Raw genomic sequence first — 25,214 nt, forward strand, 5'->3', positions numbered from 1 at the left:
GGATGAGTATTGTATGGAATAAGATGGCATCATTATCTCAAGCTCCTAAAATTATCTACACATAATATTTGATATTTAATCAACCATTAACAGAAATCACAAGAAATGGGGCTAGAAAATAGATATAACTTACAGATGATCCAGATGTTGGAATTTGCAGACAAAGAGTTAAAGATAAATAATTGCAACAATTATGGTCAAGAAATAGGTGTTAAGATGAAGTCTTTCATCAGACAACTCAAATCTACAAAAACATATGAATGGATATTCTAGAAATGCAAAGATAATAGGTGAAATTGAGAACTCAGTATACAAATTTAAAGCAGATTGTACACATCTAAAGAGAGGATACATGAACTGGAAAATATATCAGCAGAGAATTACCAAACTGAAACAATGAGAAGATAAAAGGAGAGAAAATATTGATTTTAAGAGACAGGGGACACTAGAAAAAGATGTAACATGTGTTTTATGGAATCATAGAGAGTGAAAAGAGAAAATGTTAAAAATATTTGAAAAGACATTAACCAAACATTTCCAAAACCTATGAAAGATATCAAGTCACAGATTCAAGAAGTTCTACCAAACAGGAGAATAAAATGTACAAAGAAATCAAAATCTAGGTCCAAAATAACCTACTGAGAAGGCAAAGAGAATCTCAAAGACAGCAGAGTAAAAGATACTTACTTTCAAAAAAGTATTACTAAAATGGTCTTTGACTATTTAACAAAAATTACAAAAACAGAAAAGGTGAAATGACATCCTTAAAGCATTGAAACAAAATTAGGGACAAGCTAGAATTCTATATGAGGCAAAAATATTCCTCAAAGGAGAAAAAAAATAAAGAGATTTGCAGACAAACACAAACTGAGAAAAAAATAAAGAACTAATTTTTTCAGGCATACAAAAAATTATCCCAATGAGAAACAGAGAAAAACAAGAAAAGATGAGGTAGATAGCCTCTTCCACCAGAGGGCAGACAGCAGAAGCAAAAAGAACTACAATCGTGCAGTCTGTGGAACAAAAGCCACATTCACAGAAAGATAGACAACATGAAAAGGCAGAGGGCTATGTACCAGATGAAGGAGCAAGATAAAACCCCAGAAAAACAACTAAATGAAGTGGAGATAGGCAACCTTCCAGAAAAAGAATTCATAAAAATGATAGTGAAGATGATCCAGGACTTCGGAAAAAGAATGGAGGCAAAGATCTAGAAGATGAAAGAAATGTTTAACAAAGATCTACAAGAATTAAAGAACAAACAAACAGAGATGAACAATACAATAACTGAAATGAAAACTACACTAGAAGGAATCAATAGCAGAATAACTGAGGTAGAAGAACGGGTAAGTGTCCTGGAAGACAGAATGGTGGAAATCACTGCTGTGGAACAGAATAAAGAAAAAAGTATGAAAAGAAATGAAGACAGCCTATGAGACCTCTGGGACAACATTAAACACAACAACATTCACATTACAGGGGTCCCAGAAGGAGAAGAGAGAGAGAAAGGACCCGAGAAAATATTTGAAGAGATTATAGTTGAAAACTTCCCTAACATGGGAAAGGAAATAGTCACCCAAATCCAGGAAGCTCAGAGAGTCGCATACAGGATAAACCCAAGGAGAAACATGCTGAGACACATAGTAATCAAATTGGCAAAAATTTTTAAAAAAGAAAAAGTATTGAAAGCAGCAAGGGAAAAACAACAAATGACATACAAGGGAACTCCCATAAGGTTAACAGCTGATTTCTCAGCAGAAACTCTACAAGCCAGAAGGGAGTGGCATGATATACTTAAAGTGATGGAACGGAAGAACCTACAACCAAGATTACTCTACCGGGCAAGGATCTCATTCAGATTCCATGGAGAAATCAAAAGCTTTACAGACAAGCAAAAGCTAAGAGAATTCAGCACCACCAAACCAGCTCTAAAACAAATGATAAAGGAACTTCTCTAAGTGGGAAACACAAGAGAAGAAAAGTACCTACAAAAACAAGCCCAAAACAATTAAGAAAATGGTCATAGAAACATACCTATCGATAATTACCTTAAAAGTGAATGGATTAAATGTTCCAACCAAAAGACACAGGCTTGCTGAATGGATACAAAAACAAGACTCATCTATATGCTGTCTACAAGAGACCCACTTCAGACCTAGGGACACATTCAGACTGAAAGTGAGGGGATGGAAAAAGATATTCCATGCAAATGGAAACCAAAAGAAAGCTGGAGTAGCAATACTCATATCAGATAAAATAGACTTTAAAATAAAGAATGTTACAAGAGACAAGGAAGGACACTACATATTGATCAAGGGATCGATCCAAGAAGAAGATATAACAATTATAAATATATATTCATCCAACATAGGAGCACCTCAATACATAAGGCAATGGTTAACAGCTATAAAAGGGGAAATTGACACTATTATTGTAACACAATAATAGTGGGGGAATTCAACACCTCACTTACACCAATGGAAGATCATACAAACAGAAAATTAATAAGGAAACACAAGCTTTAAATGACACAACAGACCAGATAGATTTAATTGATATTTATAGGACATTCCATGCAAAAACAGCAGATTACACTTTCTTCTCAAGTGCGCATGGAATATTCTCCAGGATAGATAACATCTTGAGTCACAAATCAAGCCTCAGTAAATTTAAGAAAACTGAAATCATATCAAGCATCTTTTCTGACCACAACACTATGAGATTAGAAATCAATTACAGGGAAAAAAAGATAAAAACCACAAACACATGGAGGCTAAGCAATATGTTACTAAATAACCAAGAGATCACTAAAGAAATCAAAGAGGAAATCAAAAAACACCTAGAGACAAATGATAATGAAAACATGACAATCGAAAACCTATGGGATGCAGCAAAAGCAGTTCTAAGAGGGAAGTTTATAGCTATAAAAGCCTATCTCAAGAAACAAGAAAAATCTCAAATAAACAATCTAATCATTCACCTAAAGGAACTAGAGAAAGAAGAACAAACAAAACCCTAAGTTAGCAGAAGGAAAGAAATCATAAAGATCAGAGCAGAAAAAAATGAAATAGAAACAAAGAAAACAATAGCACAGATCAATAACACTAAAAGCTGGTTCTTTGAGAAGATAAACAAAATTGATAAACCATTAACCAGACTCATCAAGAAAAAGAGGGCAAGGGCTCAAATAAATAGAATTAGAAATGAAAAAGGAAAAGTTACAACAGACACCACAGAAATAGAAAGCATCCTAAGAGACTACGATAAGCAACTCTATGCCAATAAAATGGACAACCTGGAAGAAATGGACAAATTCTTAGAAAGGTATAACCTTCCAACACTGAACTAGGAAGAAATAGAAAATATGAACAGACCAATCACAAGTAATGAAATTGAAACTGTAATTAAAAATCTTCCAACAAATAAAAGTCCAGGACCAGAGGGTTTCAAAGGTGAGTTCTATCATTTACAGAAGAGCTAACATTTATCCTTCTCAAACTCTTCCAAAAGATAGCAGAGGAACACTCCCGGACTCATTCTATGAGGCCACCATCACCCTGATACCAAAACCAGACAAAGATACTACAAAAAAAGAAAATTACAGACCAATATCACTGATGAATATAGATGCAAAAATCCTCAACAAAATACTAGCAAACAGAATCCAACCACACATTAAAAGGATCACACACCATGATCAAGTGGGATTTATCCCAGGGATGCAAGGATTCTTCAATATATGAAAATCAATCAATGTGATACACGATATTAACAAATTGAAGAAGAAAAACCATATGATCATCTCAATAGATGCAGAAAAAGCTTTTGACAAAATTCAACACCCATTTATGATAAAAAATCTCCAGAAAGTGGGCATAGAGGGAACCTACCTCAACATAATAAAGGCCATATATGACAAAACCACAGCAAACATCATTCTCAATGGTGAAAAACTGAAAGCATTTCCTCTAAGATCAGGAACAAGACAAGGGTGTCCAGTCTCGCCACTATTATTCAACATAGTTTTGGAAGTCCTAGCCACAAGAATCAGAGAAGAAAAAGAAAAAAAGGAATACATATTGGAAAAGAAGAAGTAAAACTGTCACTGTTTGAAGATTACATGATACTATACATAGAGAATCCTAAAGATGCCACCAGAAAACTACTAGAGATAATCAATTTTTTGGGTAAAGTTGCAAGATACAAAATTAGTGCACAGAAATCTCTTGCATTCCTATACACTAATGATGAAAAATCTGAAAGAGAAATTAAGGAAACACTCCCATTTAACAATGCAACAAAAAGAATAAAATACCTAAGAATAAACCTACCTAGGGAGACAAAAGACCTGTATGTAGAAAACTACAAGACACTGTTGAAAGAAATTAAAGATGATACCAACAGATGGAGAGATATACCATGTTCTTGGACTGGAAGAATCAATATTGTGAAAAGGACTATACTACCCAAAGCAATCTACAGATTCAGTGTTCTCCCTATCAAATTACCAATGTCATTTTTTACAGAACTAGAACAAAATATCTTAAAATTTGTATGGAGACACAAAAGACCCCAAATAGCCAAAGCAGTCTTGAAGGAAAAAAACGGAGCTGGAGGAATCAGACTCCCTGACTTCAGACTAAACTAAAAAGCTACAGTAATCAAGACAATATGGTACTGGCACAAAAACAGAAATACAGATCAATGGAACAGGATAGAAAGCCCAGAGATGAATGCACGTACTTATGGTCAACTAATCTATGAGAAAGGAGGCAAGCATATACAATGGAGAAAAGACAGTCTCTTCAATAAGTGGTGCTGGGAAAACTGGACAACTACATGTAAAAGAATGAAATTAGAACACTCCCTAACACCATACACAAAAATAAACTCAAAATGGATTAGAGACCTAAATGTAAGACCGGACACCATAAAACTCTTAGAGGGAAACATAGGAAGAACACTCTTTGACATAAATCACAGCAAGATCTTTTTTGATCCACCTCCTAGAGTAATGGATATAAAAACAAAAATAAACAAATGGGACCTAATGAAACTTAAAAGCTTTTGCACAGCAAAGGAAACTACAAACAAGACGAAAAGACAACCCTCAGAATGGGGAAAAAAATATTTGCAAACGAATCAACAGACAAAGGATTAATCTCCAAAATATATAAACAGCACTTGCAGCTCAATATTAAAAAAACAAACAACCCAATAAAAAAATGGGCAGAAGACTTAAATAGACATTTCTCCAAAGAGGACGTACAGATGGCCTAGAAGCACATAAAAAGCTGTTCAACATCACTAATTATTAGAGAAATGCAAATCAAAACTATAAAGAGGTATCACCTCACACCATTTAGAATGGGCATCATCATAAAATCTACAAACAACAAATGCTGGAGAGGGTGTGGAGAAAAGGGAACCCTCTTGCACCATTGGTGGGTATGCAAATTGATACAGCCACTATGGAGAACAGTATGGAGGTTCCTTAAACAACTAAAAATAGAATGACCATATGCCTCAGCAATCCCACTCTGGGGCATATACCTAGAGAAAACCATAATTCAAAAAGACACATGCACCCCCAATGCTCATTGCAGAACTATTTACAATAGCCAGGTCATGGAAGCAACCTAAACACCCATCGACAGATGAATGCATAAAGAAGATGTGGTACATATATACAATGGAATACTACTCAGCCATAAAAAGGAACGAAATTGGGTCATTTGTAGAGACATGGATGAATCTAGAGACTGTCATACAGAGTGAAATAAGTCAGAAAGAGAAAAACAAATGCCGCATATTAATGCCTATATGTGGAACCTAGAAAAATGGTACAGATGAACTGGTGTGCAGGGCAGAAATTGAGACAAAGATATAGAGAACAAACGTATGGACACAAAGGGGGGAAAGTGCTGGGGGTGGTGGTGGTGGTGGTATGAATTGGGAGATTGAGATTGACAGGTATACACTGATGTGCATAAAATGGATGACTAATAAGAACCTGCTATATAAAAAAATAAATTAAAAAAAAAGAAAAGATGAGGAACAAATTACTGATAAACATATGGGTAAATCTAAAAGAATATTGCTGGACAACATACTATTAATATATCTTTGGGACTTAAACTATATGTACAATGAAAATGCATGACATAATAATACAAAAAGTGGGAAGAGTAAATAAAGTTAAAGTGTTCTGTGTCCTAGAGAAATGGTAGAAGTATGAATTTATACTCAATTGTAATAAGGCAATTTTGCATTATGAAATCTCTATGATAACAGCTAAAGGAAGTCTGGAGGAACGTATAATCCACAAGCTATGAGAGAGTAAAATGGTATAACAAAAAATTTGATTTGCCCATGAGAAAGCAATAAGAAAAAAGAGAGAGAGAAAACAGAAGATAGAACAGATAGTATATATAACTAGTATAGTAAGATAGTAGCTATAAACCCAAACATATCAGTAATCACATTAATATGTAAATGGACTAAATAATCCATTGTAAAGGAAATGGTTGTCAGACTGAATAAGTATATTTTTACATACACTAACTATATATTGCTTGTAAGACATACACATTAATAGTAAGAACCCAGAAAGTTGAAAGTTAAGGATAAAAAATTGTACACCTTGTAAATACTTGGCAAACACCAGTTGGTACAGCTAAAGTCGATTTTAAGGCAAAACCAAACAAAAACAAAGCATTACTATAGGTAAAGAAAGACTCAAATTATACAGATTCAACATATTTCAATCTGTGTGCACGTAATAAAATAGCATCAAAATACATAACCTAAATTTGACAGAACTAAAATGATAAATATTTTTAAATGTACCAAGTGAGAGAATTTAATGCACTTCTTTTGGTAATTGGTAGAAAAATAAACAAGTAAACAAACAAACACAAATCAGGACAGATAAGAATGAACTTAGAAACATGAGAAACAAAATTCAATTCAATTGATGTGTATGTAACAACAGTGAATCCAACAAGGACAAAATTAATTTATTTCCAGTAAAAAGGTTTACCTGAAACAAGTATATGCTTGTAATAGACTAAGTATCAGTGAATTTCAAAGAACAGATATAATTCAAAGTATGTCTCAATGGATTTAGACTAGAAATCAACAACCGAAAGAAAACTAGAAAATCCTCCATTGTTTAGAATTTTAAAAATAAACTTCTACATAACTTAGAGTGTATAGAAGATATCAAAATGGGTATTATAAATTTTTAGCTGAATGATAGTAAAAATCAAAAATATAAAAATGTGTGGGATGAAGTTGAAGTTGTGCTCAGTAGGAAATTTATATCCTTAAATTCATTTTTAGGGAAAAACATAAAGGATGAAAATTAGTACTCTAAGTATACATTCTAAACAAGCTAGAAAAAGAATAATAAAATAAATCTAAGAAAGTAGAAGAGAGGAAAATAAAGACAAGAATATAAATTAATGAAATAGCAACATTTGATGAAAGGATCAAAAAATGCAGATACTGATTGCTTATAAGGACCAATAAAATTTACAGACCCTCAGCAAGATATAGCAGAAAGACATACTTCTTCAGAGCAGTATAACAAAAGACACATCACTAAAGGCATTAAAAAGAGTATAAAAGGATGTCATGAACGTTATGTCAACAAACTTGACAATTTAGATATAATGGACACGTTCTTACAAACCACTTCCCACTGAAACTGAGAGAATAATAACCTAATGTCTATTAAACAATTGAAGTTGTCATTAAAATCTTTCCTCGGGCTTCCCTGGTGGCACAGTGGTTGGGAGTCCGCCTGCCGATGCAGGGGATGCGGGTTCGCGTCCCGGTCCGGGAGGATCCCACGTGCCGCGGAGCGGCTGGGCCCGTGAGCCATGGCCGCTGAGCCTGTGCTCCGCAATGGGAGAGGCCACAACAGTGAAAGGCCCGCGTACCGCAAAAAAAAAAAAAAAAAAAAAAATCTTTCCTCAAAAAAACCCTCAAGGCCCAGGTGGCATCTTTGATGATTTCTTACAATTATTAAAGAAGAAATTGTACCAGTCTTAGGAAAAATCTAGAGAATTGATAGAGGGAATACTTCCCAACCCATTGTATAAAGTTAGCAGAAACTTGATACAAAACCCAAAAGGAAAATAACAAACCAATCTCCCTCATGAAAATAGTTGTAAAAATCCTACATAGAATATTAGCAAATAAAATTCAACAATATATAAAAAGCATAATTCATCACAACCATGTGGGATTTATTACAGAAATACAATCCTGCTTTAACATTCAAAAAGAAGTAATGTAATTCCAGGGAAAAAAATAAATGTAATAATCATATGATTGTTTCAAGAGATATTGCTAAAATTAAAATCATTGAAGGTTTTTTTAAACTCTTAGTAAACTAGAAATAGATGGTTTCTATATCTTTATTTTGATTTTTTTTTAACGTATTTGTAACACCATATTTAAAGATGAAATACTGAAAGATTTATTTATGAGATTGGAACACAGATACTCACCACTTCTACTCAGCGTTATACTGAAGTCCAAGAAAGTGAAATAAGATAAGAAAATAAATGAAAGCCAGATATAAACACAAAGAAATATTTTCTTTTTATTTAAAAATATGCTATTTTATGACTCCTGAGAATCTTGGGAGATAGTGTTACTTTTATTAGGATGCCTCATCAACAAGGCATTATCATCCTTCGGATTGAGGGGACCATTCTTTTATCTGTTTCCCGCTGTCCTCGTGTTTTCTAGCACAGCACCAGTAACACTGAATGACCACTCTTAGACTGGTTACCCACACCGCACAGCTTAACCATCCTATAGGTCCTACCAACCCAGTACCTCATGTATGGTTTGTACTTAAAAAGTACTTGTTAGAATGAGCTGGATTCTAGTTATTTATGATCTAGACAAAAGAGTAGAAACCAGTAATTCAACAAGCACACTAATAAAATAACAAAAATGCAAAAATTAAATTTTATATTAGTGCTATATCAACTCAAAGAGAAGAAGAAGTCAAAAATATGGCTTTCTTTTAATAGAGTACTTTGGGTACTTTGGGTAAGTACTTCGGCAGTACTTACCCAAACACAATGGGGGTGCAGTCCACACTCCCTCTAAACAATAGGACTCCTTAGACCCTTGTAGGAAATGGTGCTCGAAACATCTGTATTCCACTGAGGAACCATTTTCATAGGTCCTGACCGTTGAACTCTTAATAACTCCATTTTTAATAAGTGGGGGAGATGCACATGTTCTTTTAGATTCTGCAAAAATAATAGAGCCTGCAATGAATGGCTACAATAGGCAGCCAGTGCTTTTATAATCGCTACAGAAATAAAACAATATATTTCATGTAAAAGCATTTTTAAGACATCTCTCAGGTAATTTTTAAATATCAAAAGCATTTCTGCAATAACTTCATCCATAAAATTTATGATTGCAATTAGAATATCATAATATTAAATACACGTTTAAAACTAGCAAAGTATTAACAATTGTGATTTTACTTTTCCCCTTTCTGTTTGCCAAACGTGAAAGCGTATAAGATCCGTCCTGAGGCCATGCTTTCTCAAGGTTTCTCAAGAGTATGCATTCTCTTCCTGTTTCCTTATTAAAAGTGACCGTCCCATGCCCAAGGAGTACACAAAATCTCTCCCTCTACCTTAAGCCCTCTTCTGAGACAGTGCTCCCCTGCAAGCCCTGAGGGAAACAACGCTCTACAGGTTTGTTGATTGCTCACAAGAGGGTGACCCATCGTCTGAAAGTCTGGTGATATGTACAAAATCTCATGATTTCTCTCTTTATGAAACCGACTTACAGAATTACAAGATGTCAGCATAGATCCTACTTAAGGGTATGTGCTGATCGGAAATCGATCAGGTCATTCCCGATTTTACAGATTAGATGATGAGGGTGGTGGATTGCTTAGGGTCTTATCCTTTGAACTCATATACTGATCACCTGTGATACTGGTCACCCAAGAACTTGTCAGGAAGCACTATTGTTTTACCTTTTCTAATACAGGAAGGATATTTCACTTCTCCTCTGTTGCACTGCACCGATAATTCAGAGAGTGCAGCTGATGGAGGCAAGTCATACCCCTGTCTACATACAAAATCTATTAAATCTCCATGTAAGATCTTCCCTTCATAATTCCACTTCATGCCTACGTTATTTCTGCTCATGTCCTCCACGTTAACTGTACACGGCTCTGTAAAACAAAGGATCTTTTCAGTTCTTCACTCATCTCACAAGTATGAAAGTGATACATTTTTACAAGAAAAAGTTATGACAGGCATCAAAAGCAGTATTTTATATTTACCATTTATCATTATTAAAGCTCTTCACACATATACATAGTAAAGGATACACTTTGTTGCTGTCAAATGAATTTATATATTTTGTATTACCTTCAGTATATCATAAATTAAAACCACTTAACTTGAAACATTAAAAATATTGTTTAAGGACAACAAGCACTTAAGTTCATCCTGATTTCCTTCCTATAAAATAAAATCTTCAAATAGAAAATGTATTTACTGTGTAATATCTGTGGGACACTTACCACTTGATATTTGTCAGTGAATAAAACAAAGATCCCTGCCCTCATGGAGATCACCTTCTAACTGGGAGACACACACAATAAACAATAAATTAATAAATACATGAAAAAAAATATATGGATCTTATAATTTGGGGCCATCTTTAAACTACATATAATAAGTGCAATAGGAAAATTAATAGTGGAGGCGTGGGGGAATGGGGACTGCGTTTCTAGGTAAGGTGGTTGGGATGGGTTTAAATAAGTAATCTTTGAACAGATTTGCAGAAGGTGAAGGAGCGACCCAAGTCATTTTTTGAGGGAGGGCATTCCAGGCACGGGGAACTACCTTGAGGTGAGAGTACCCCTGGCTTACTTGGGGAGGAGTAATGAGACCAGACTGGCTGAAGGAGGATAAGGGCAGGGAAGACGAGCAGGGGGGAGGTTGAGAAGTTGATAACATCTGGAATAATTCACAGATGGGAAAGGCTGCTCCTTATAACACCATCTTTCCCATTCGTAGTGAGAGTATTTTCAGTTCCACAGGACAAGTAAGATGGACCAAGCTCTCTCCTCTTGCCCTGATGACAATAAATGATCTTCACTCAGTATTTGCTTTAGGCTGTGGGCATCAAGCCTAAATGTCATGAGGCAATTGTTCCAGACAGAAAATGATAGGTTTCCTTAAACCTTATTGTTCTCTACGGGGTTGTTCCATTATTAGCTTTTCCTTTACAATTTCGGTCCAGTCTCTATCCTCAGAGATGACTGTACTTCCGTTCAATGCAATATCAATCACATCATCAAAAGCTTAACACCAAAATCATTTATGAAAATATGAGAGCAATCGAAAAACTATAGGTGAAGATATTTCTGAATGTGAATGTGAACAGCAAACTAAGAATGACTTGAAGGAGAGAAACCACAAAGGAGATGCTGAAAGAGCTGACTTAAAACTTAAATTTATGTATATTAAAAACACTATAAATAAAAGGAAGAAGAAAACAAAAAATAGTTGCAATATACATGACTGTCAAATGGATAATATAATTTATATAGATAAAGCTCTTATGGGTATGGAAAAATCTCTGAACTATGAACAATCAGTTCATTGAAAAACCACCTGGGGCCATTAGAAAATTGAAAAATGTCGACTGTTTAATATCCAAATATATCCAATTAAAGTAATTTAATTGCTTAATTAACAATATGTAAAGAGTAAGATAGTCAAGTTCACAAAGATTAAGAAACTACTTCGGGCTTCCCTGGTGGCACAGTGGTTGAGAATCCGCCTGCTGATGCAGGGGACACGGGTTCGCGCCCTGGTCCGGGAGGATCCCACGTGCCGCGGAGCGGCTGGGCCCGTGAGCCGTGGCTGCTGAGCCTGCGCGTCTGGAGCCTGTGCTCCGCAACGGGAGAGGCCACAACAGTGAGAGGCCCGCGAACCACAAAAAACAACAAACAAACAAAAAAAAACTACTTCATCAATTCATTGATGCTAGGATCGTAAATCAGAATAAACTTTATGAAGGACAGTTTGGCAATTAACAGAAATTTAATTAAAATTCCAGATCTCTTTGATCCAGAGATTCCTCTTCAGATAATCTGAAAACAAAAACAAAACATGTGAAATAAATAGAATTAATTTTATTTTATTAAAAAATAAAGATTATTTACATGTACAAATATTTAGTACAAGGTGTACTGTGTGGAATATAAAAGTGTTGAAAACACACTAAATGTCCATCAAAAAGTAATTAATTAAATTATGGCACATCTGCATTAAGGAATACTGAGCAGCCATTAAAATATAATGTAGAAATATAGCAAACCGTGTTCATAATGTAGTTTAAGTGAAAGAAACAAGACTCATAGCCTCTTCATGATATCATACATTTTTGTGAATATGTATGTTGGAAGCTGGTGTAGAAAAAGGTGTAAAAGACCATTATCTAAGTCATTGACAGCATTTGTTTCCGGCAAGGTTACTGATATTTTCTGTTTTCTTCTAGTTTATTCTGTATGTTTATTAATTTTCTTGTAGATAACAGTGATTTGCTTTTGTAGTTTAAAGGGCTAATATTGTTAACTAAATGTCTTTTTTAACTTATAGGGAGTTTATCATGCGATTTTCTATCTGTAGAAGTCACAATGTAAGAAGTTCTTTGCAACTGTAGTGACCAGGTATGTTACTTTTAAATGTAACTCTGACTAGCAAAGTTAAAAAATGAGGCAAATCTATAGGCTTGAAATGAGAGGTGAATATTTTTTTCCCAAAGTAATTTCAATTCAGAGAGCTGCATCAGTTTTTTACTTGAAAACATTAACATTAATTAATCCATGCTTTAATCCTATATATATATATATATTTTAAAATTATTATTATTATTATTTTTCTGGTACGCGGGCCTCTCACTGCCGTGGCCTCTCCCATTGTGGAGCACGGGCTCCGGACGCGCAGGCTCAGCGGCCATGGCTCACGGGCCCAGCCGCTCCGCGGCACGTGGGATCTTCCCGGACCGGGGCACGAACCCGCGTCCCCTGCATTGGCAGGCAGATTCCTAACCACTGCGCCACCAGGGAAGCCCCCAAAATATATTTAGAGTAACTACAGACGTTTTTATCTGCTCAACAAGATAAAACAAAAGTGAGGAAGCAGTGGCAAAGAAAGCTATAAACGACATACTCTACCAAGGAAAGAATTGGATTGATTATTCTTCCGTCCAAATGACATTCTGAGGACAATAAGAGAGACAACGAGGAAAATAAACAACCAGGGGAAATTCCAGTTCGGAGAAAGACAACAGAAATGTAATCAGACACACAAATGTGATTATGTTTAATGCCACTGAAATGGACACTTAAACATGGTTAAAATGGTAAAGTTTTGCTGTTCTTATGCTACCACATTGAAAAAAAATGCAGTGGACACAAATGTAATCAGACACACAAATGTGATTATGTTTAATGCCACTGAAATGGACACTTAAACATGGTTAAAATGGTAAAGTTTTGTTGTTCTTATGTTACCACATTAAAAAAAAAAAAAATGCAGTGGGCTAAGAACTAGTATAGCCTAAACCCTAAGATACTAGGGATTATTTTCTGCTGACAGAAACGATAAGGTAAAACACTTGAAGAATGAAAGATATATGCAAAATTCTCTTTTCTATGCTATAAAACATTATATGAAAATCATGTAAGAATACAAACATAAGGGTAAAACAAATTCAATGTGTCCTGCTATAAGCAGAGTAAGTTCCAGGGACCTAAGGTACAAAACAATATATTAAATAAATAAATAAGATAAAATTCAAAAATTAAGAAAAAAACCACCCCAATGTTGTGCACTTAAAAGCTGCTAAGAGTGGATTTTAAATGCTCTCCTCACAACAACAACCACCAAAATTATGTGAGGTGAAGGATAAATAAACTAACCTTATTGTGGTAATAATTTCACAATGTATTTGTGTATCAAATCATCACATTATACACCTTAAACGTACACAAGGTTCTATGTCAACTGTATCTCAATAAGGCTGGGAAAACTTTCTTTAATGCAATGTGTTCTCTATCTTACCTAAGCAAACAGGTGGGGATGACCATCTTCCTTGCTCACAATGAGATATTTTTGCTCCTCTCAGTAAGTAATATTCGTTGCATCTATATTCCACCGAGGAGCCTGTCGGGTAGCTTGCTAATAATCCACCAATAACAGCTCCATTTGTTACACCAGGTGGAGAATTACAATTCTCAGTATTTCCTAAGAAAAGAAGTTAGTTTTAAATTAATGCAAACATAACAACGTAATGATATAATACAGTTGCCCGTACAATAGTACTTTAATATTTCACTACGTAATTTAGGACAATTGATCTCTCAGTTTACCAGAATCAGAGAAACTTCATTCAGCTAAGTATTGTTAAATTTTACTAAACCAAACTACACAGCAAATATTTTGCTGAAGGACAATATGCAGCGGATTTTTCACTTTTCTTGCTTCTGAAGGACTCATGCTACAGATATTCTTAAAATGTACAGAAAGAGAAACAGCATTTTTTAACCTAACGATTATGGTCCATTTAAAAACTGACCTTTGTTATTATCCATTTTTATTTTTTCCTTCTCATCTCTCTTCATCTCAGATCTCAAGCAACCCATGGATGAAAATTTCCATTTTTCTCTCTGTCTTCAGAGTCTTTCCCCTACTCGGCTAATTTCTCTAGCATCTTTAATAGCTTTTCTCTTACACCACAGATATCCCGGGTAAACATGTCTGTGGCGGTCTCTGCAGGACCTGATCAAGAAATGAGGAGGATGACAGGAAGGGGTAGCACCGAGGAGTGGCCCCCTGGCTGTGCCCTCCAGTGAGATGAAAGAGCAGGTATATAGGGCTCAGAGCGTGGAGGGCTCAGAATGGCCAGATGCAAAAGTACTATCATCAGAATGTTAAAAACTGGTTTGTTTCCCAATTCTTTATATTCAGTTAAATTCTACAGAGAGCTCCATACGCTCAGGAAAAATAGCAGAGTAAGTGCCGTATCTGTGTGTTTCAAACTCTTCTAAGCAATGGACCGTTGCTGTAAGTGTGTGAATTAAACAAAGGAAAATTTTACACACTAGGCTTAGCTCTGGATGTGAAACGCAGCACACATACCAACACACTCAGGGGGCAGGGTCCACTTTCCGCTTTTACAAGTTATTTCTTCTGGTCCCCGGAGGCGATACCCTCTTTCACAAATGTATGTCACTTTATCCCCGTTATAGTAGACCTTGGAGGATAGGTTTGCTGCGGTATTCTCAACCAAGGGTGGGTCCTCGCAGGCCATCCTCTGCTTCTGTTCTGGAAAGGGAACGTTTAAAGAGAAGAGACCGTTTAGCTGCACAGGCACGCGGGTCTCATTTTAGGGAAAGCTTGTTTGAGGCGCTGCTAACCAATGCATTTGGGAGGTTCTGTCCATTTTCCATTTTCACAGCGTATCTCTTCTGATCCCTGCATCTCAAAGTTAAGTCCACATTCTATACGAACTGTTTCTCCGTGACGATAAGTGGTTGAGTACCTTTGAACTTTGGAGGTCAGAGGCAGAGGGGGAGGAGGACATCGATTTCTTCTTCCTTATGGAAAAATTCAGCATATTTAGTCATATAATTACCGGAAAATAATAGTTAAGACTTCATAAGCACATTCATTGTGCCAAGGACCCTAAGAAGTATGGCGGACAGACTGGGGTCTCCCCCTGGATCCCCACACCCTGAGGCTCGCTTCCTTGAGTCGCTCCCGTCCCCCGGAACAGGAACTGGGACTTGCTTCTAAGCAATGAGCACAGCCGAGATGCCGGGGTGCATGGGACTTGTTTAAACACGGCCGCAAGGGGGGATGCGTGTGGTCACGGGCGCGCATACACATGCAACGCGGCCCGGCGAGGCCGTTCTTGCCGAGCTCTTTCCCGGCTGGTTTGGAAGGGAAGCAAAGCTGCCTCACCGCGAGTTTCCGGATGGGGTGGGCCGCAGGGCAGGGCGCGCAGGCTGCCTGCGGGGGGCCTCCAGGAGGAGCCTGAAGTCCTCCGCTCAGCAGCCCGCCAAGCTCCAAATGCTGCCCCAGACCACAGTGAACTCGAAGGCGGGTTCTTCCCGGGCCCAGCCCCAGGTGACACCGCAGTCCCTCCCACCCGACACCTTGACCGCAGCTTTGCTAGACACGGACACAGAGCCAGGTCAGCTACACCCAGAATCCTGGCCCACAGAGACTGTGAAAGACACAGGTGTGTCGTTTCAAGCTGTTGAGTTCGTGCCAATAGAAAACGAAAAGAGCCAGCACGTTACATGCATTATCTCCTTTAATCTGAAAATGACTTTGTCAAGTGGGGACTATTCCATCTCCCATATTATAGACAAAGACACTAAAACTTATGGAGTAAGTCAATTATCAGTAAGTGGTGGATCTGTTCCTAAACCCGTGTCTATCTGCATTAAAATCTCCAGCTCTTAACTATTCTAAAATACCGAGTATATTAAGTTCCCGTGGCTGCGGTGACAAGTTACCACAATGGAGTGGCTTAAAATAGCACACCTTTATTCTCTTGCATTTCTGGAAGCCAAAGTCCAGAATCGGTTTCACTGGGCTGAAATCAAGGTATCAGGAGAGCCTCTAGGAGACAAGCAGCTTCTTTGCGTCTGCAGGCTTCTGGGGGCTGCGTGCGCGCCTTGGCGTGTGACCGCTTCCTTTCTCACTCCAACCTTTGCTTCCGTCGCCAGATCTCATACTTGACCTTCTGTACTCAAATCTCCCTCTGCCTCCTTCTTATATAATTATGATGCTTATGATTCCACTTGGGGCCCACATGGATAATCCCAGATATTATTCCTCTCTCCAGATCCTTAATTGCATCACATCTGCAAAGTCCCTTTTGCCCTATAAGGTAACATTCACCGGTCCCAGGGACTTGAATATGAGTATCTTCTTCTGGGAGGGAGGGAGGCATTACTCAGACGACTACGCTGCCCGTCCTACATCTAAGGACTGTTTGCTGGAAAACGATAGCAGGAATGTTGGCATCGGACTTAATTTGGTGGCCGTGGGGCGACCAGGCGATAAGCAGGTAGGTCTGCCGTTTCATTTTGAAATAATATGCTACAGGTAATTCGCTAACAGTCTTCCTCTCTGCTGTTAGAGCAAGGCTGTTGAGCACCGCCGGAAAGTTTTAAAAAGAATATTTCTAACAAAAGCAATTAAAGTCGTCGTTTAGTGCATTTAGAGAATGATGGCAGTTCTGGGAAACCCCACTGCATAACCCCGGCGAGCCCTCTTTCATTCCTCCCAGCAACTGTTTCAAATCTTCACTACTCTCTTCCAAGTTTTCCTTTCCTGTCTTTCTCCTGCCTGTTAATAATGACACTATTTCCTACATTACAGAGACAATAGAGGCTATCAAGCCCTTTACCCCTCCCCATCCTTCCCAATCCTCAAAATCCTATTTATCTTTTAAGGGCCAGTTCAGACATTATCCATCACCTCTGTAAACACTGTCCCACACCATATCAATCAGAACCTTCAATGTTTGTTCAGACACCTTATACCTGACTTGATTATACCAGTTGTCACATTGTATCAATGACTTGTATCTGTTTCCTCTGCTAGACCAGGACCTCCTTCATATAACATTGCAGGTGTGATTATGTGACTATTGAATTGATGTCTCTTAACAGGTAATCCTACCCCCTGCTTGAACACAGCCAGTGATATAAATGGAGCCATAGACGTCTCATTTGACGGTGGCTCTTACTAGATGACCTCAGTTTTGATTTTCACTCTGGGTAACATTCTGCTGATTTTTCTGCTCTTTACTCCACTGTTTTGAAGGCTGTATTTTCACATCAGGGAATATGTGACTACGTAATAAGAGAGTACCTTCACAACGCTGCCACCTTGGGACAACTGGATCTTGTTAATTCCCAACAAGAAAAATTAGTCATTATAATAAGAGATTTACAATTTATAATAGATTTTTAAAAATATATTTAAAAGCTATATCCACTCTACAAACTAATGTAAAAATTAAGATTTCTTCAGATTAAATGTATTAAAGACTGTTGAAAATAGCACTGATTTAAAAGACAATATTTATTTTTAAAAACAGCACTAGGGAGAAGAATTAGATATAATCAGAGACTTTTTTTCATAGAAATTAAAGCTGATTCAGACATGATATTTTATTTGTGTGAGTAGGAAACTTTGAAAATTACCTTCACAGACAGGAGATTCTGGGTACCAACCAAAGTTATAGCACTGAATTAAATCAGATCCACTTAGATAATAATTTTTATGACAGAAAAACTGAACTACATCTCCTTCTTCATAGGTTTGCTTTACAGGATGAAAATAACCATTTTCTATTGCTCTTAGAGAAGAACATATTAATTCTAAAAATGAAAGAACAAATAAAAAACAAAGAAGTGTTATTTTTCCTGCTAGAACAAAATTAACCCACTACTTACCTGCCATATCTGAATTAGAAATCAGCAACTTTGCCAAATTTTGTTATTCCTAGTAAAAGCTTGTCAATTTATATATTTATTGAATATCATTAAGCTTATTTTAATTTAAGTATCTGAGCTAAAAGGAGTTTTCCCTCTTTGAGAGCTTGAAATGATGAAAGACTACTGTCTACATCATTAAAACCAGAAGCAAAAAAATATGAAAAAAGGAACATAATTCGCATAACAACTTGTACCCATTTCTGAGAGGGAGTTTTCAAAGTGAAAGCAGTTGTCTTCAAAGTGAGAACCTACTGGCACATCGTGGGGTGAGGGCCCATCCGTACGGGTGACACTCCACCTCCTCCGTCCTCTTCCCGGAAGCTGTGTGGTACCCAGAGGCACACTCATATCGTACTTTGTCCTTCACTTTGAACATCTTCTGTGTTGTGGAATAATTTCCATGATGTAATTCAGGGGCGAAACATGTTTCTAAAAAAAAGAAATTAAAGTCATTTGTTTTATGAACTCCATCCCTAAACCTAGAATATTAAAAGGAAATCTCAAAAAGTATTTTCTATGAATCTTAACAATATATGACAGAATCAACTCTTGGCAAAATTGAAAAATAATCAAAGTTTGCCTTTGTCTCTGGATTCCCTTTCTTCATGCACCCGGCATCCTAACTCTACCTGTCTTCAGTCTTTAAAATTCTACTCTAGTGTATTTGGCCAAAGGCCACAATTCAACAGAAAACTTGTGCACTGGCGATTTTTTGATGATGTCCTATCTGTGGATTTTTATAATTTAAATAGATAACATCACACTGACTACATATATATATTCAAATAAGTGGGTTATTTTTAAAATAAATAAATTTATTTATTTATTTATTTATTTTTGGCTGTGTTGGGTCTTTGCTGCTGCATGTGGGCTTTCTCTAGGTGTGGTGAGCTGGGGCTACTCTTTGTTGCTATGCACAAGCTTCTCATTGCGGTGACTTCTCTTGTTGCAGAGCACAGGCTCTAGGAGCGTGGGCTTCAGTAGCTGTGGCATGCGGGCTCAGCAGTTGTGGCTCGCAGGCTCTAGAGCACAAGGTCAGTAGCTGTTGCACACGGGCTTAGTTGCTCTGCGGCATGTGGGATCTTCCTGGACCAGGGCTCGAACCCGCGTCCCCTGCCTTGGCAGGTGGATTCGCAACCACTGCGCCACCAGCGAAGTCCCTGATTGGGTTATTTTTAAGTTTATCTGATGTTTGTTGGAGGTATAAAATAATGTGCATTATTTCGAACTCTTCTCTAATGAAGGAAATAATAATTTATGTATGTTGTGACAGAAAGTGTCATTAAGGGTCTTTCCTTTTATTCCACTCCAATTCTTTGTTTACTAGTAAAAAATAGGAACTGCTGGAGTAGGTGTGTGGTAGAGGTTGGGAATCCTTGGATTAAGGAAACACCCAGCATTAGAGAGAAACCATATAATTACTTCCTGCATCGAGAGACATAATAAAATAACAATTATACTTAAACAAGAATGCCTACCAATATAAGAAAGCATTGAACTCACAAGCTCTTATCTTCAGATTTAGGAGATGATTCTTAAACACATACCATGTTCCTTCCTACAGATTGGCTGAGAAGACCATCCATCAGGGAGGCATTGAACCACTGCTTCATCCTGCCCTGTTGTGGTTTTGTACCCCGATGCACAACGATAACGCAAGCTCTCTTGAATTTTGTAAAATAATTTTGTGTCAAAGATGTAACCGTTCCTCAGGTCAGGCTTAGGGCATTTTTCTGTGGGAAAAAAATATTTCTGAACTAAATTGATGAAATTAAGCTTGTTCTTTACTAAGTTGTAAAACTAACAATGCAAAAGTTTAATGTTATTCTTGGCATTTTAAGGAAAGAGAAAAATGTTCACTCCACAATTCCTTGATTTAATTTAATTTTGGAACTATCCTGCATGCTCTGCATCAAATTTCTTTAAAAGTTGGTTCAATTTGACAATAAAATTCTTGGATATACTAACTTCGGTTCTCACAGTTAGCCTACCCTTACCTCATCTACTTTAGAAAATATATCCAGAGATCTTCCTCTAACTAATTGTCATTAATGGAAAATAGAAAGAATTTCTTTGGGGTTTACTTCCTCATATTTTTGGGTCCACTGCATTTCATAATTTTTAACATTATGTAACTAAAGCACATGTACCTACTCTATGGATGCTTAAAGAATCATGCAGACAATTTAATGTGAAAACTGTGTTCATTTTTTAAGCCTCTGATCACCTACCTGCACAGTTAGACTCCATAGTCAGTCCATGTAAACTGTGACTGAGTCACAGACATGCTCCTCAAAACCTTGGAGTTCACAGAGCTAATTTTTACTAAATACTTGGGACTGTGATGTGTTGGATAGTCCATTTACCTTAGCATTGTATGGAATTTAATCATTTTTTAAGCCTCATTAATGGACCCTCATAACAAACCAATTCAGAAAAGTGAAGAGACTTGTCCAAGGTTAATATTAGTTTAAATATATGTTTTACTTGCTGTGTGGCAAGGCCTTTATAAAGATTGTCTCATCAAAGCTGTACGATTCGCATCTTATAGGTGAGAAAGTCCAGCTCAGAATGTTTAAGGCACTTTTCGGCGGTGGGGCAGGAGTCCCAGGCAGCACTCTGGCCCCAGAGGGTGTCTCAACCCCGACGCTGCGGTGCTAACCCCGCATCATCCTTTGCTGGGCCCTGCTTCACTGCTCTCACACCGTCTCATCGAAGAGGCGTAATTAACTTTCATGCTCCAGTTATGAGCGAGATGTATTTACTACAGTTAATCTATGGTCCACGTCAATACTACGAGTGCAATGCCTAAATTGATGCTCCATCCTCCAGTCATGGGGTGGATAATTATCCCAAATAGATATATTGACTGGACATATCGACCACAGTGAGCACCATACCCACTTCTTCTAAATGAAACTGACTCAACCAACGGGCCTTACTCTGCAAAACAGAGCTTGGGGAATGTGTCAATCAAGAGAGGTCAACTGACTCCGTGGAAGCCACTGATAGTTTGACTAGTGTAGCCTGACATGAACTATTGACATGAGCCGATCAGATTTCCTTTTCACAAATTTGAACTCAAAGTTCAAAAACACATTTTCCAATGGATATTATGTGAGAAGAAGTTGTCATACAAAGGAGAGTCTTTCAAATGATAAAATACTAGAGTAACAACCCTACATATACTTTCTAAAGCCAGCGTCAAACATTTTTCTGTCTCCTGCAGAACTCTCTGTAAAACCCCCTCATTCTTTTTTTTCTAACATCTTTATTGGAATATAATTGCTTTACAATGGTGTGTTACTTTCTGCTTTATAACAAAGTGAATCAGTTATACATATACATATGTCCCCATTTCTCTTCCCTCTTGCATCTCCCTACCTCCCACCCTCCCTATCCCACCCCTCTAGGTGGACAAAAAGCACCGAGTTGATCTCTCTGTGCTATGTGGCTACTTCCTACTAGCTATCTATTTTACATTTGGTAGTCTATATAGGTCCATCCCACTCTCTCACTTTGTCCCAGCTTACCCTTCCCCCTGCCTATATCCTCAAGTCCGTGCTCTAGTAGGTCTCCATCTTTATTCCCGTCTTGCCCCTAGGTTCGTCATGACCTTCTTTTTTTCCTTAGATTCCATATATATGTGTTAGCATACATTATTTGTTTTTCTCTTTCAGACTTACTTCACTCTGTATGACAGACTCTACGTCCATCCACCTCACTACAAATAACTCAATTTCATTTCTTTTTATGGCTGAGTAATATTCCATTGTATATATGTGCCACATCTTCTTTATCTATTCATCTGTTGATGGACACTTAGGTTGCTTCCATGTCCTGGCTATTGTAAATAGAGTTGCAATGAACATTGTGGTACATGACTCTTTCTGAATTATGGTTTTCTCAGGGTATATGCCCAGTAGTGGGATTGCTGGGTCGTATGGTAGTTCTATTTGTAGTTTTTTAAGGAACCTCCATACTGTTCTCCATAGTGGCTGTATTAATTTACATTACCACCAACAGTGCAAGAGGGTTCCCTTTTCTCCACACCCTCTCCAGCATTTATTGTTTGTAGATTTATTGATGATGGCCATTCTGACCGGTGTGAGAAGATATCTCATTGTAGTTTTGATTTCCATTTCTCTAATGATTAATGATGTTGAGTATTCTTTCATGTGTTTGTTGGCAATCTGTATATCTTCTTTGGAGACATGTCTATTTAGGTCTTCTGCCCAGTTTTGGATTGTTTGTTTTTTTGATATTGAGCTGCATGAGCTGCTTGTAAATTTTGGAGATTAATCCTGTGTCAGTTGCTTCATTTGCAAATCTTTTCTCCCATTCTGAGGGTTGTCTTTTCATCTTGTTTATGGTTTCCTTTGCTGTGCAAAAGCTTTTAAGTTTCATTAGGTCCCATTTGTTTATTTTTGTTTTTATTTCCATTTCTCTAGGAGGTGGGTCAAAAAGGATCTTGCTGTGATTTATGTCATAGAGTGTTCTGCCTGTGTTGTCCTCTAAGAGTTTGATAGTGTCTGGCCTTACATATAGGTCTTTAATCCATTTTGAGTTTATTTTTGTATATGGTGTTAGGGAGTATTCTAATTTCATTCTTTTACATGTAGCTGTCCAGTTTTCCCAGCACCACTTATTGAAGGGGCTGTCTTTTCTCCACTGTATATTCTGGCCTCCTTTATCAAAGATAAGGTGCCCATATGTACGTGGGTTTATCTCTGGGCTTTCCATCCTGTTCCATTGATGTATATTTCTGTTTTTGTGCCAGTACCACACTGTCTTGATTACTGTAGCTTTGTAGTATAGTCTGAAGTCAGGGAGCCAGATTCCTCCAGCTCCCTTTTTCTTTCTCAAGACTGCTTTAGCTATTCGGGGTCTTTTGTATTTCCATATAAATTGTGAAACTTTTTGTTCTAGTTCTGTCAAAAATGCCAGTGGTAGTTTGATAGGGATTGCATTGAATCTGTAGATTGCTTTGAGTAGTAGAGTCATTTTCACAATGTTGATTCTTCCAATCCATGAACATGGTATATCTCTCCATCTATTTGTACCATCATTAATTTCTTTCACCAGTGTCGTATAATTTTCTGCATACAGGTCTTTTGTCTCCTTAGATAGGTTTATTCCTAGATATTTCTTTCTTTTTGTTGCAGTGGTAAATGGGAATGTTTTCTTAATTTCACTTTCAGATTTTTCATCTTTAGTGTATAGGAATGCCAGAGATTTCTATGCATTCATTTTGTATCCTGCTACTTTACCAAATTGATGGATTAGCTCTAGTAGTTTTCTGGTAGCATCTTTAGGATTCTCTATGTATAGTATCATGTCATCTGCAAACAGTGACAGCTTTACTTCTTTTCTGATTTGGATTCCTTTTATTTCTTTTTCTTCTCTGGTTGCTGTGGCTAAAACTTCCAAAACTATGTTGAACAAGAGTGGTGAGAGTGGGCAACTTTGTCTTGTTCCTGATCTTAGTGGAAATGGTTTCAGTTTTTCACCATTGAGGACGATGTTGGCTGTGGGTTTCTCATATATGGCCTTTATTATGTTGAGGTAAGTTCCCTCTATGCCTACTTTCTTCAGGGATTTTATCATAAATGGGTGTTGAATTTTGTCGAAAGCTTTCTCTGCATCGATTGAGATGATCATATGGTTTTTCTCCTTCAATTTCTTAATATAGTGTATCATGTTGATTGATTTGTGTATATTGAAGAATCCTTGCATTCCTGGGATAAACCCCACTTGATCATGGTGTATGATCCTTTTAATGTGCTGTTGGATTCTGTTTGTTAATATCTTATTGAGGATTTTTGCATCCATGTTCATCAGTGATATTGGCCTGTGGTTTTCTTTCTTTGTGACATCTTTGTCTGGTTTTGGTATCAGGATGATGGTGGCCTCATGGAATGAGTTTGGGAGTGTTCCTCCCTGTGCTACATTTTGGAAGAGTTTGAGAGGGATAGGTGTTAGCTCTTCTCTAAATGTTTGATAGAATTTGCCTGTGAAGCCATCTGGTCCTGGGCTTTTGTTTGTTGGAAGAATTTTAATCACAGTTTCAATTTCAGTGCTTGTGATTGGTCTGTTAATAGCTTCTATTTCTGCCTGATTCAGTCTCGGCAGGTTGTGCATTTCTAAGAATGTGTCCATTTCTTCCACGTTGTCCATTTTGTTGGCATATAGTTGCTTGTAGTAATCTCTCATGGTCCTTTGTATTTCTGCAGTGTCAGTTGTTACTACTCTGTTTTCATTTCTAATTCTATTGATTTTGAGTCTTCTCCCATTTTTTCTTGATAAGTCTTGGCTAATGGTTTATCAATTTCGTTTATCTTCCTAAAGAACCAGCTTTTAAGGTTAGTGATCTTTGCTATCGTTTCCTTCATTTCTTTTTCATTTATTTCTGATTTGATCTTTATGATTTCTTTCCTTCTGCTAACTTTGGGGTTTTTTTGTTCTTCTTTCTCTAATTGTTTTAGGTGTAAGGTTAGGTTGTTCATTTCAGATGTTTCTTGTTTCTTGAGGCAGGATTGTATTGCTATAAACTTCCCTCTTAGAACTGCTTTTGCTGCATCCCACAGTTTTGGGTAGTCACGTTTTCATTGTCATTTGTTTC

At 37.1% G+C, this 25,214-nt stretch overlaps 1 protein-coding gene across 1 annotated transcript in view; it reads right to left on the minus strand.

Moving 5' to 3' along the window:
- F13B (coagulation factor XIII B chain) overlaps positions 1-25,214 on the minus strand; it is a 39,331-nt gene that overhangs the window by 3,144 nt on the left and 10,973 nt on the right. Inside the window, exons 3-10 of the mRNA XM_059049079.1 lie at positions 20,140-20,325; positions 18,845-19,021; positions 18,299-18,475; positions 15,491-15,670; positions 15,213-15,398; positions 14,136-14,318; positions 10,025-10,225; positions 9,096-9,278 (exon numbers count right to left, since the gene is read on the minus strand). Of these exons, the coding sequence (XP_058905062.1) occupies positions 9,096-9,278; positions 10,025-10,225; positions 14,136-14,318; positions 15,213-15,398; positions 15,491-15,670; positions 18,299-18,475; positions 18,845-19,021; positions 20,140-20,325 (1,473 nt within the window). The remainder of the gene's footprint in view (positions 1-9,095; positions 9,279-10,024; positions 10,226-14,135; positions 14,319-15,212; positions 15,399-15,490; positions 15,671-18,298; positions 18,476-18,844; positions 19,022-20,139; positions 20,326-25,214) is intronic.

The sequence above is a fragment of the Kogia breviceps genome, chromosome 1 (assembly GCF_026419965.1).
Source record: "Kogia breviceps isolate mKogBre1 chromosome 1, mKogBre1 haplotype 1, whole genome shotgun sequence".
Lineage (NCBI taxonomy): Eukaryota > Metazoa > Chordata > Mammalia > Artiodactyla > Physeteridae > Kogia > Kogia breviceps.